The 12033-nt window shown below is 43.0% G+C and overlaps 1 protein-coding gene across 4 annotated transcripts in view; it reads left to right on the plus strand.

The window, feature by feature from the left end:
- Window positions 1-12033, plus strand: part of LOC121865336 (protein slit-like) — a 212428-nt gene that overhangs the window by 124800 nt on the left and 75595 nt on the right. For all 4 annotated transcript variants that reach the window (XM_042364673.1, XM_042364676.1, XM_042364674.1 and 1 more), the window contains exon 4: window positions 11038-11109. In XM_042364673.1, coding sequence (XP_042220607.1) covers window positions 11078-11109 — 32 coding nt within the window. In that variant the 5' untranslated portion in view covers window positions 11038-11077. The remainder of the gene's footprint in view (window positions 1-11037; window positions 11110-12033) is intronic.

Below are 12033 nucleotides of genomic sequence, written 5' to 3' on the forward strand. Positions count from 1 at the left end.
CCTCATCAACAACATGTGTAAATCTCTGAGCCCTCCCGTTTCGACCAAGAACGGCGACCCCCTGTAGTTTCCGGGTCTTAAGAACAAGAATGGCATCCACATTTCCCAGAAGGTTATCGAAGACGAGTGCCTTGTTTTTTATGACGTTGCGGTGCCTGCTTGTGGTACTCGCGGAGAGAAGGGTGCCAGATGCCCAAGGTGGAAGATACCTCAAGTATGGGTACTCCTGAGCGTGCCGATTCCGAATCTATTATCAACAGTTCGATTGCGGAATAATTAGTGGTCGAAATGACGCTTGAAATATTTTAATGACATTTTTCTTAATGCTAATTACTGTACTCGCCAACTATTGGTTTCCAAGGTGATTGGTTGGTGTTTTTATGTTCTTCTGGATGTACTTAATTACTGAAATTAATCCCACCAAATTTCAAATCTGAAAGAAAATCATATTTGGGTGAAAAAACGCGTAAAGGTCCCTTCCCTCCCCTTACAGATTTTTTCAGGGTCGAGACAAAGCGCTCTATATGCGATTTTATTCAAAATCTCTCTATAGGTACTGCTGAGCATGCCGATTCCGAATCTATTAATTATCGACCAACCTGACTTCCCATTACCACATCCGAAGACTCGACGGAAACGCTTGTAGTCACATGATCCGGGTTACATTTTGGTCATTTGTCTAGTGTGATATAGTTTTCTCTGGTGAGTAACAGATGAGTAAGTCTCTTCATGTTAGAGCAGGATGAAGTTGGTAGGAGAGGTCGTGGGTAAACAAGGCGTGGCTATTGAGGGGTGTGGTGTACGGAGAGTGGCCAGGTGGCCCTAGGTGGAGATAGTACAAGTGCCCACAGCCGCCCTCCATACCCTGCTGTCCCTCCAAGCCCTCGAGTGCCACGTGCCTCCGCCATCTCTAGCTGCCACCCGTCTCTCTCTCTCTCTCTCTCTCTCTCTCTCTCTCTCTCACACACACGGGGTATCCTCTGCTAGCCTGCCCCCCGCCCTCTCCTGTCCCCATCTGTCCACGCGTTTCTAATTCTCTCTCTCCTCTCATCGCGAGATATATTTTGGTGTCCGAAATCTCAAATAAGTTACACATTATAAAAAAATCCAATTATTTAAGATGGAGGAATATAATAGAACTGTAGATGGACTGAAAGCGTACGATAGGAGATGGGGAACAGGGGCCGCCCACTCAAACGCCCGGGTGTTGACTGGTACCGCCCGTATTTCCGGCACCCACACGATTAGGGACACACACACACACACACCCGGTACGTGGCGTAATACTGAGTGATAATACGCTTCCTGTGGCCCTTACCAGACGTCAGATTTATTTCCTGTTATGGTTGGTAGTATCTCTTAGGTTAGGTTAGGTTAGGTTAGGTTAGGTTAGGTTAGGTTAGGGTGTTTAATCATAAGGCGAAATACTCTGGGGTGTTTAATCTTCAGATGATTTGATTGTTTTCATTTCCTCAGTGTGTATAAGCCAGTATGATGAGAAACTCGATAAATATGATTGGTTGAAGAGAATGTTTGGTTTGTATCTCCCTTGAGTGAGTCTGGTCTGTCTGTCTGTCTGTTTCTCTGTCTGTCTGTCTGTCTGTCTGTCGGTCTGTCGGTCTGTCTGTCTCTTGGGTACTGCCGAAAAGTTTTATATTCGTCTTCCGGAGAAAAAAAATAGTTTAAGTTAGATGTAGAGAATAGCCGAGTCGACGACGAGGATGAGGTGTGTGAATTGATCTTAGTTTAAGCTGGTGATTCCTCGGTCTTCTTTAGCCTCATACTGGTTCACTCGGTCTCCTTCCCCATCCTTCGGTTTGAATGACCCCAGGACGCATTGATTGGGTCGAGGCTGTGGATAATACTCACTAGTGTAAATAGTAATTAATGTCATGAAAATTTGAGGTTATAACTACGATAAGTCCGAGGATCGTAATGCGGGGGATCGTAATGCGGGGAATCGTAATGCGGGGAATCGTAATGCGGGGGTGTTTATCGTGTAATTTACAATAACTAACTGAAGCCAAGATCTAGATAACCATTATTACACGTGTGAGTATAATAGTTCACCTCCCGGGGCCAACACTCGCCTGGGGGGGGTGGGGGTGGGTGAGTGTTGGAGGTCCTCGTCGGGCGGGTACTGTGGGTGTCTTCTCGCCAGGGTGTCTAATGGTCGGCCATCCTCGCTAATGAGGAAATACAGAGGGGGTAATATCACGCCACTTACCACCCTGATAACCTTTGTACATAAGAGGGAAATCATTTTTATTCTTGATGAACCTTCTTATTTCCTACTGTGAATTGTTAAAAATATACGAGAGAGATTATTGATTTAGGCGGTTTAAGAAGACTCTAGTTAACGGGATCAAAGCAGCAAGGATCACCTAAAGATTAACGCCCCCTCAGCCTATTTTAACTGAACTTTAACTGCCTTGAATCTAACCTAACCTAACCTAACTTAACCTAACCCCCTAGATAGTGTTCGGGTGGTTGCTAAATCTTCAAGTGAATTAAGCTGGGGGGCCAATCTTCTGGTGAAACGTAGACACGAACCCACAAGATGACTCCTAAACAGTGTTCTTGCGTCGCTTTACAGGTTATAAAGACACTGACTTTTAGTTCCACAGGTATACTATTTACGTCCTCCTGTACACACACACACAGAGCACTGTGGCAACATCGAACCCTTGACCTGATCCCATCAAGAACGGGGAACACTTGAAAACCCAGTACGCTGCGGTAGGTTCACAGACTCAAGAAAAACGTTTAAACAAACCTTAAGATACGTTGATCGCATTTAGGATGATAGAGAAGAGCCATCTAGCGACAACACAACCAGTCCCGAGAGACGCGTTAGACGATAATGTGGCAGAGTTACTCCTCTTGGTAAACAATGTCCTGACGGGTGAACTTATCGAGTAAACAAATCCAGCTTGGTGTACACTCCTTGGACACACGTCGTTCCATTCTCTCTCTCCTCATTACCTCTCCGTCTATGGAAGTAGTTAAGGTTCAGGAGATATTTACATGGTATATAAATAACTTCTTAATCTCACTCTTTTTATACAGATATGGTGAATCACTGTATGTGTGTGTGTGAACTATGGCCGCCATGTATGTGTGTGTGTGTGTGTGTGTATCTTTAACCTTGAGTCAGAGTTGTCGATTTTGTTTTGTTTTATTATTCACTTTGGTTGTTCATAGGTGAGGTGTTGCTTGTGGTGTTGCTTGTGGTGTTGCTTGTGGTGTTGCCTGTGAGGTTGCTTGTGATGTGCCTTGAATATAGTGGCATTGTTTTTGTTGAAGGAGAGAGACCACTGTGAAATTGTACATACACACACACACACACACACACACATGTGACTCATCTGTCAACACCTGTCACATCTGTTGCCAGGAAGGTGTGTGACGGTGGACCTATGAACATAAGTCATAAAACTGACAGCCGCTGGGGAAATAAAAACACGCCTCTGACGGGAAAAAAATATATAAAAAGAAAGAAATATATTTATGTATAGATCGGGTCCTTACGAGCTGGGAAAAAACCTTCTTGTACTAATAAAAAGTGAATTAACAACATGGAAAAATATTATACATTTATATATAAAGTGTACTGTAATGTCCTGTGTACTGTAGACTGTTGGGATCACCTGAAGATTAGCCCCAAGCTTATTTTACCTTATGATTTACCACCCTAACACTACTTGGGAGGGTTAAGTTAGGTTAGATTATGTCATATTAAATTGGGTTAGGTTAGCGTTAGTGTTTAATCATCAGATGAAATAAGCTGGGGTGACTAATCTTCAAGTGATTCAGTAATTGTATATAATTTTTTACAAATTTAAGAGCAATCCGATAGAATATACCACACCATTGTTGATCTCAGATGGTAACCTAACCTAACCTAACCTAACTGGAAAGAAATGTTGTATGTGAGTGTCATAAAATGGTTTGCCGAGTGCAGGAAAAATTCGATACAGTTGTGTGGAGGCGGCGAGGGGCGACAGGTCACAAGAGGAGCCAATTAAGGGAGACAGGCAGTGTTGACAGTGCGTGAGGTTGTTAGTGTGAGGTCGTCCTCCAGGGGGGTCACCTCTGGACAGACGAATGGACGGACACAGTGGAGGGGCGGACAGTAGGGGGTAAGAGGCGAATTTTACCTAGATCATAATAGCAGAAAATTTGTCTTTACGTTTGTTGTGTATGCGTCTCTCTCTCTCTCTCTCTCTCTCTCTCTCTCTCTCTCTCTCTCTTGACAGGATGAGTAACAGGACTCGGTAACTCACAGAAGGATGAGCTCCTAGCAGCCAGACGGTAACTCACTTGGTTTACCAGAGGCGAAGGGAGTGACGACCGTGAAACAGAACTCCATTATAGTTAGCGGGAAGAGATTTTGGGGACGACCCGGTGAAAAATTATGTCGATTCCGGGGGACGTTCACTGTGATGTCCTCCCTGCGTTTCTGTTTATTTTTTATTTAATTTTAGATGGAGGTGTGTGTGTGTGTGTGTGTGTGTGTGTGTGTGTGTGTGTGTGTGTGTGTGTGTGTGTGTGTGTGTGTGTGTGTGTGCGGGAGGGGAAATGTGTGGGTGGGTGTACTTGCATGGGCCCTATTGATAAAAAAAAATCACAAAAATAAATAAAAAATAAACCACAGAATTAATAATAGCAAACACGACGAAAATATACTGTAAAATAATAGTGCCATTATTTATAAGACCAGACAATAGACTCCCTTCCTTAGACATACCTTTAATAAACACTAAAACCCACATTAAACCTAAAAAAAAAAAAAGTACCCGGCATCCCAAAACATGATAAAAAATATACATGCATCAATATATTAAAACAAAAGTACTCATGTATGGACACTGCAACACCGCGTATATCGTAACATCGAAACATTTCTCCCCATTATCTTGATATACGATGATAGACACGTCAATATACCTAGAGAGATGGTGTTAATATATAGATAGTCACTACAAGCCCGTGTCATGCCATAAAGTCCTCTCATATTATCCCAAAACAGTAGATCACGTGAGGAATTTTCATATCGGCGTCGAGGGAGAGACAGAACGTGATGGAAGGAGAGAGAGAGAGGAAGGGGGAGAGGGAGGGGAGAGGTTGTAGAAGAAAGGAGAAGAGAAAGAAGAAGATGAGATAGGAGAAGTAAGGATATTATAGATGAAAGAGAAAGGAGGAGACATGAGAGGGAGGAGAACAGTGAGTAGAAGAGAAGGAGGAAGAGGGGTGAGTGAGAAATCTTGAGAGAGTTAAAAAACCAAGCAACAGGTCCTGGGATGTATTGCCTCTCGCTAAATAATGGACAAGAACGTATCACCTCCTCCTCCTCCTCCTCCTCCCATATCCTCTCTCCCTTCTTTCCACCTTCTTTCTCCCCTTTTATCTATCTCCTCACTAAGGTTATATATTTCCTCTTCTCTCATCTGTTCTCACAACCTTGCCCCCTTCTCTCCAAGACTTACACCCTCTTTCACTTCCTCCTTCTTGTTCCCCACTTCCTTCTTTTTATCCGTCTCCTCTTCTCCTCTCATCCTTATTCACCTTCGCTTCGTCCTTCTCTTGCTCTCCTTCCTCTTTCCTCTACTTCATCTTCCCCCTCTTCCCTTCTCCTCCTCCTCCCCCCTCCTCCCTTTTCACTGTCCCTTCCCTCTTTCACACTTTCCTTTTATCATCTACCTCCTCTCATTCGCCCCCCCCCCTCTATCTCTCTCCCCGCCCTCGAATTGGCCGAGTCGTGGGGATCCCTATGGAATCCCACCTCGCTTGCCCCTTATGTTTTATGGGTGGCGATGTGCCCCCCTTGGACGACCATTACGACGACACTAACGACTACAACCCGCGTGACGAGGGAGTGGGAGCGATGCCCTGACCAGCTCGTTCGTTCTTAAGGCTCCTCGTCGCTGTTGTTGAATGAAACAGCAAGACGACAAACACGGGAATATAAACTGTCTCTTAATTATCACGGCGAGATATGACGAGACACGACGAGATACAACGAGATGCGTTGGATGAAAAGAAGATAGATACATCAATATAAAAGACAGATATAGTATAAATATATACATTAAATAGCGATGAATATACCCAAAGCTTTTCAGTAAACTTCCTCTTGTCTTCATCCGATTGATAGCCAGACGTTCCAGTAATAGCTCATGCCTTAACGTCAGCCAATAAAATGACGGAGACGAAGAGGTGTTTATCTAAGTCCTGGTGATGATGCCTCCTCCTCAGTCAAGGTGGCCGGTCTTCCCAAGCAGCAAGTGGTGGATCCCGCGAGATAAGAAAATACCCACACACCGGCTACTCGTTCGATGTTTGGAGGTGTTAAGTGGACAGGGAAGAATGTGGATAGAGGATGGTAGGAAGGTATGAGGGAAGTGTGAACTGATGATGGTGACGATGATGACGCGGAAATGGATGATGATGAAGATATATTATACAGTAGATGAAAATCATATTGGGAAGCCTCCAGCCACGCAAGGAGTTAGGTTAAGATCAGTCTTGTCTGTCTGCCTGTCTCCACTTCGGATAGGGACACTCAGGATTCACTCTCAAAGAAATTAGAGGAATTCATGTGAGAGTGTGCAAGACATAGTAGTTGGCGACAAGAAAGTACCAACACAAATAGAAATAATCAGACATTCTTGTTCATATTCTCAACATACGTACGCAATATACCGAGTGAATCTTAGTGCCCACTGTGATTTACTGCTCTTGGTATGAGTGCACTGTGAGTATGATGTTCTGTAATAGTAAACGTCCTTAAACAGGTATAATATACAGTTTTACCTCATAAAGGTAAACAAAAATAAGAGATGAAAATATTATCCAGCAATTTATTTTCAGGGTATTATGACACCTCATAAATCCCTTTCAGGCAAATCCGTCTGAGTGATTATTCACGTCTCGTAAATCCCGGACGTTAGACCTAATACGTGACGGTGTAATCCTCCCTCTAGCGTGAGGAGACTTCATACTAGGGGATTACTCCAAAGGGGAGAAATGGGCCCCCTTAGTGACACACCCCTCTAAATGTGTCCATCACTAAGGCCTAACCTCCCAACCTTTTATGCGTGACATTAGAAGTTATTGAACGTTTGTGGGACAGCACGTTTTTGCTCCCTCTACCCCGGATATATGGATTTAATCCCTATACAGAGGGTGTCCGGCACCTCGTTTTCTGTGAAATAATGAGTCAATGAAGGTCCGGGTGGTGGAGGAACCGGCTGGTGACGGCTGTGCGTTGTGTGAGAGGGGGTGAGTGTGGCCAGTGAGACGCTGGAGTGGCCCTAGTCTACCTCCTGGCCACATTGGCTTGGACCATAATGGTGGACACACACACTCACGTACGTCTCATCATGATAGACATTTTTATATCATTAATAAATTATTAAATATGAATTACAAATATTTCATGGGCGTTATTTATAGACAGAAGAAAAATACAATAACTTCAACACAATATTGCAAACAGTTACCTTTGTTTTGTTAAGTTACGGGAAAGTTGAAGGGGAAGGGACGAAAGACGAAAAGTACGAGTGATAGTGAGGAAACGTACAAGCTTAAGAGAGAACAAGGCGGTTCATGTCCGTTTTGGATGAGGTCGTTGGCTAAGGGAGGGAAAAAAGATCAGAGGAAATTTGTGCCAGAATTTTTGCCCGCGTGTGGAACAAAGGACGGTACATGTGTCCGTGTTGAATAAGTTCGTAGGTTGACACAGGAAGGCGTGACGTACAGGGACCAAACCAGTTCGTCTGGGGTTTGACCTTATGAGGTGGTACACCCAGCATGTGCGTCGTGGGGTGTTGTACTGTCTAGTCCCGGCGGTGAAAAATCATGTCTGAGGAGGTTGCCTAGCGTCCTCTTGGTACTCTCTCATAGCTGGTATCACTTAGATAACCATAAACGCACATACCAGTTTATCTTAACACCTCAACTGGCTGAAAAATACTGAATTAATAAAGAAACTTTTCGTAACTCTTACCTCTGATATACCTGACACCAGAGTCTATACATAGATGTTGACCTGCACTGCCTCGTGACCTTGACTGACTCATGAGTATCTTGAGAGGATCAGAAAGTAGATTGGTCAGACATCAGAGAGTGAGTAGACATCATGCTCACGTAACTAAGGCAAAAAATTATCTTTGATCTGCCTTGAGGGACACACAGGTAGACGGGGGAGGGGGGGAGACAGTGATCACCTGGGCTGCTGAACCCGCCAGGTGCCACCAGTCTATCAGTGGAAGAGACAGGTAAATAAATATTGTCGTCGTTAAGAGAAAATATGGCCACGTTTTTTGTCGTTGTGTTGACTCGATTGAGACACACTCCCAACACACGTTCCTCACCCCCTGACACACTCCAACACACGTTCATCACCCCTTGACACACTCCAACACACGTTCATCACCCCCTGACACACGTTCCTCACCCCCTGACACACTCAAACACACGTTCTTCACCCCCTGACACACTCCAACACACGTTCATCACCCCTGACACACTCCAACACACGTTCCACCCCTGACACACACTCCAACACACGTCCATCACCCCTGACACACGTTCCTCACCCCTGACACACTCAAACACACGTTCTTCACCCCTGACACACTCCCAACACACCCTCATCACCCCAAGCCACACCCAACACACGTCCTCACCCCTGACACACTCCAACACACGTTCTTCACCCCCTGACACTCCAAGATCTGTCCTCACCCCCCACACTCAAACACACGTTCTCACCCCTGACACACTCCAACACACGTTCTCACCCCTGACACACTCCAACACACGTTCCTCACCCCTGACACACGTTCCTCACCCCCTGGCACACTCTAACACACGTTCCTCACCCCCTCACACACTCTAACACACGTTCCTCACTCCCTGACACACTCTAACACACGTTCCTCACCCCCTGACAAGTCTCCCCTACAACTGACATAAAACCGCCGACCACACCGCTAACCACAGTCCCCGCCCCCCTCTGGTCACCCAGCACCGCCCGCAGCCTCCCCAACGTCGCCTGCGGTCTCTGGGGGGAGGGGGGGACAACCAGGTGGTGCGGTCTTCGTGCGGGTCTTGAAACTGATGCGGGAGGCGAGGGTCTCAGAGTTATACAACACTGAGCTGATGATAACGTGTGTTGGTGCGTGACCGGTGAGCCGAGTGGAGCCTACGAGATCATGAAACCTCTGGGATTATGGAACCTACGGGATTTATACACCTTATTTAACTGTGCTTTAATAAATCTTTTAACTTCACTTGTTCCTTCAATATATATTAACGTGTCCAGGTAATTATGAAGACAAATTACCTCCATGCGTAATTAATTAGTCCAACTTAACTGATAGTGCTAACTTGGGCTTCGGTATTAGTAATTATGTTGGAGATATTTCGCCTTTTGTATTGCCTGATGATGGAGAAGGTCAAAGTGTTGTATGTCTTGGTGTTTTTCCTTTGTGTTTTTGTGTTGTGTTTTGTGTGTTTTATAAATTTTATGTTTCTTACGTTTGTGTCTGAGTTTTTCTGGTTATTTTTGTGTGTTTTTGATGTGCCACTCATTCAGCACGACAATAACAACTGGTAATACGTCTTCATCACCACTACTAACACTGACCACCATCACCACTACTACAGTCACCAATACTAAAACTATTATTGCCACCCCGACAACCACCGCCTCTACTACTATGACTTACTACCACCAGTACTACAACCACCACAACATCTACTATTACTACCACCACCACTATCAACACCATCGTATCTTTGTTTCTGTAGTTTTTTCTTCATTCTTTATTCAATAATTCTCTCACATATTTTCTTCCTTTGCTGAGACATTTCTTCTTATTGTTCTCTTTTGAAAATAAAGGAAAATCTCGACCTAAACTTATAAGTGAAAGAGAGAGAGAGAGAGAGAGAGAGAGAGAGAGAGAGAGAGAGAGAGAGAGAGAGAGAGGTAGAAACTGAAAACAAGAGATATAGGAAGATTGAGAAAGTGAAAGAGGGAGAGAGAGAAAGAAAAATTAATAAATAAAAACTAGAAAATAAATAAAGTTGTGCCACAGTCTTAGCGTAAAGCCCTTGAGCAAAAAAGACACAAAAAAAATACTCACTCAAAAGAGAAAAAATTCCAGACAGGAGGAAAGTCTTGGTCGACAATTTACATTCGAGTCCCACAGCATTTAACGAGCCGGGTCAATATTACTTCAATTTTGCTACAGGTTAAGAAAAAAAATTCTCAACAAATTTATTCGGCGTACATTCATATACGAATATAACAATTTATTACAACTTTAAAGATAATAAACTATACAATTTTACATTATTATTATTATTATTCGTATACAGTATATTCACCCTCACACACTTAAGCTATCAGAGCCCCAAATGCGCCATGGTCACGGGTCATCGAATCAGAATGACGAGATTTCAATATATAATCACTGATAAACAGGGTATTCTTTTTGATCACCCTGTACTCGTATCTACACACACACACACACACACACACACACACACACACACACACACACACACACACACACACACACATGCATTTGATTGTTCGTAAAGGTCTAACTTCACTAAATTACTGAAAACTTTTATATGAAGAAAACAAATAAATACTATGATTTATTAATATGATTTATTTGGTTGTTTTTTTAATTATGATAAAAGGCAGAATATTTAAGAGGTCTTGTATCTCAATGTATGTTTCGTGGGTTATTTTGGCATAGGTTTGAGCATGAAAGGTTGTTGTTCTTTATTGTCTTATTTAGAATCACCGGGAGTCACGGAGTCACAAAAGAGTAGTCATTTTCTTATGGAGTGGCCCTTCAAGGTATATGGTATCTACCCTATTCTTGCGGGGAGCTGGGGAGAGAGAGAGAGAGAGAGAGAGAGAGAGAGAGAGAGAGAGAGAGAGAGAGAGAGAATTTTTAACCACATCTCCTCACAAAAGATCTAACACATTTCTTCTCATTCTTCTTCTTGCAGGGAGCTGAATCGTAACCAACTGAAAATTATCGCCAAGAAAATGTTGAAGGGCCTCTCCCAACTGAGATATTTGTAAGTGCTCGCCTGGTTTATTAATCTCCTTTCATCCAGTATTTCTCTTCCTTTCCCATCATCTTTATCATCATGTATATATTTGCACCATTTTTATCTGTTTTATACTTCTTACCATTGTGAATTTCCTCTTTTATTGTGTTTTTTTTTAATTCGTTTCTTTTCATTTGGTTTAAGTTTTGTTTTTGTTTTTTATGGCTTTTATTTGGGTTTTCTCTTATCTCCTTATTCTTATCCTTATGGTTTTCCTTCATTATTCTGTTTCTGGTTTGATTTTTCCTCTCTCGTCTTATTTATTCTTTTCATTTTCCTCTCCTCCTCCTCATCATCATCATCATCATCATCATCATCATCATCATCATCATCATCATCATCATCTCTCCTCTTCCTCTAATCCTTGCAGGTCTTCCCTCATCATAGACGCGTTATTGGTCCGGCATTGTGCAATATGTATGTAAATAACTTGTTCTCCTCTCTATCTCTTGTCTCCAGTGTTTCATTCTCTTTTATCTGTTTCTTCTTCTTTTATCCCATTCTTCTATACGTAAGGAGTTGATATAAAGTGTGATGAATAGAGGGGGGAGGGGTTGAGGAAGCGTGTGTTAGATAGATAGATAGATAGAGGGAGGGAAGGAAGGGGGAGGGAGGAATAGAGAGAGAGAGAGAGAGAGAGAGAGAGAGAGAGAGAGAGAGAGAGAGTAAAAATAACATAAATGCAAGAAAAAAAAGAAAAAAATATTGAGAAAAATATATATATTGTTAAAACTATAGAAGAATTTTATACAAGAAATGTTTATTTTCACGTGATGTAGAGGTTAGGTTAGGTTAGGTTAGGTTAGGTTAGGTTAGGTTAGGTTAGGTTAGGTTATCAGGAGTTGTAGTCTGGTATAGAGAGAGATATTGTGTATTTCTGTGTAGTTTCTC

This window comes from Homarus americanus, unplaced genomic scaffold (genome assembly GCF_018991925.1).
Source record: "Homarus americanus isolate GMGI-L3 unplaced genomic scaffold, GMGI_Hamer_2.0 scaffold39392, whole genome shotgun sequence".
NCBI classification, from domain to species: domain Eukaryota; kingdom Metazoa; phylum Arthropoda; class Malacostraca; order Decapoda; family Nephropidae; genus Homarus; species Homarus americanus.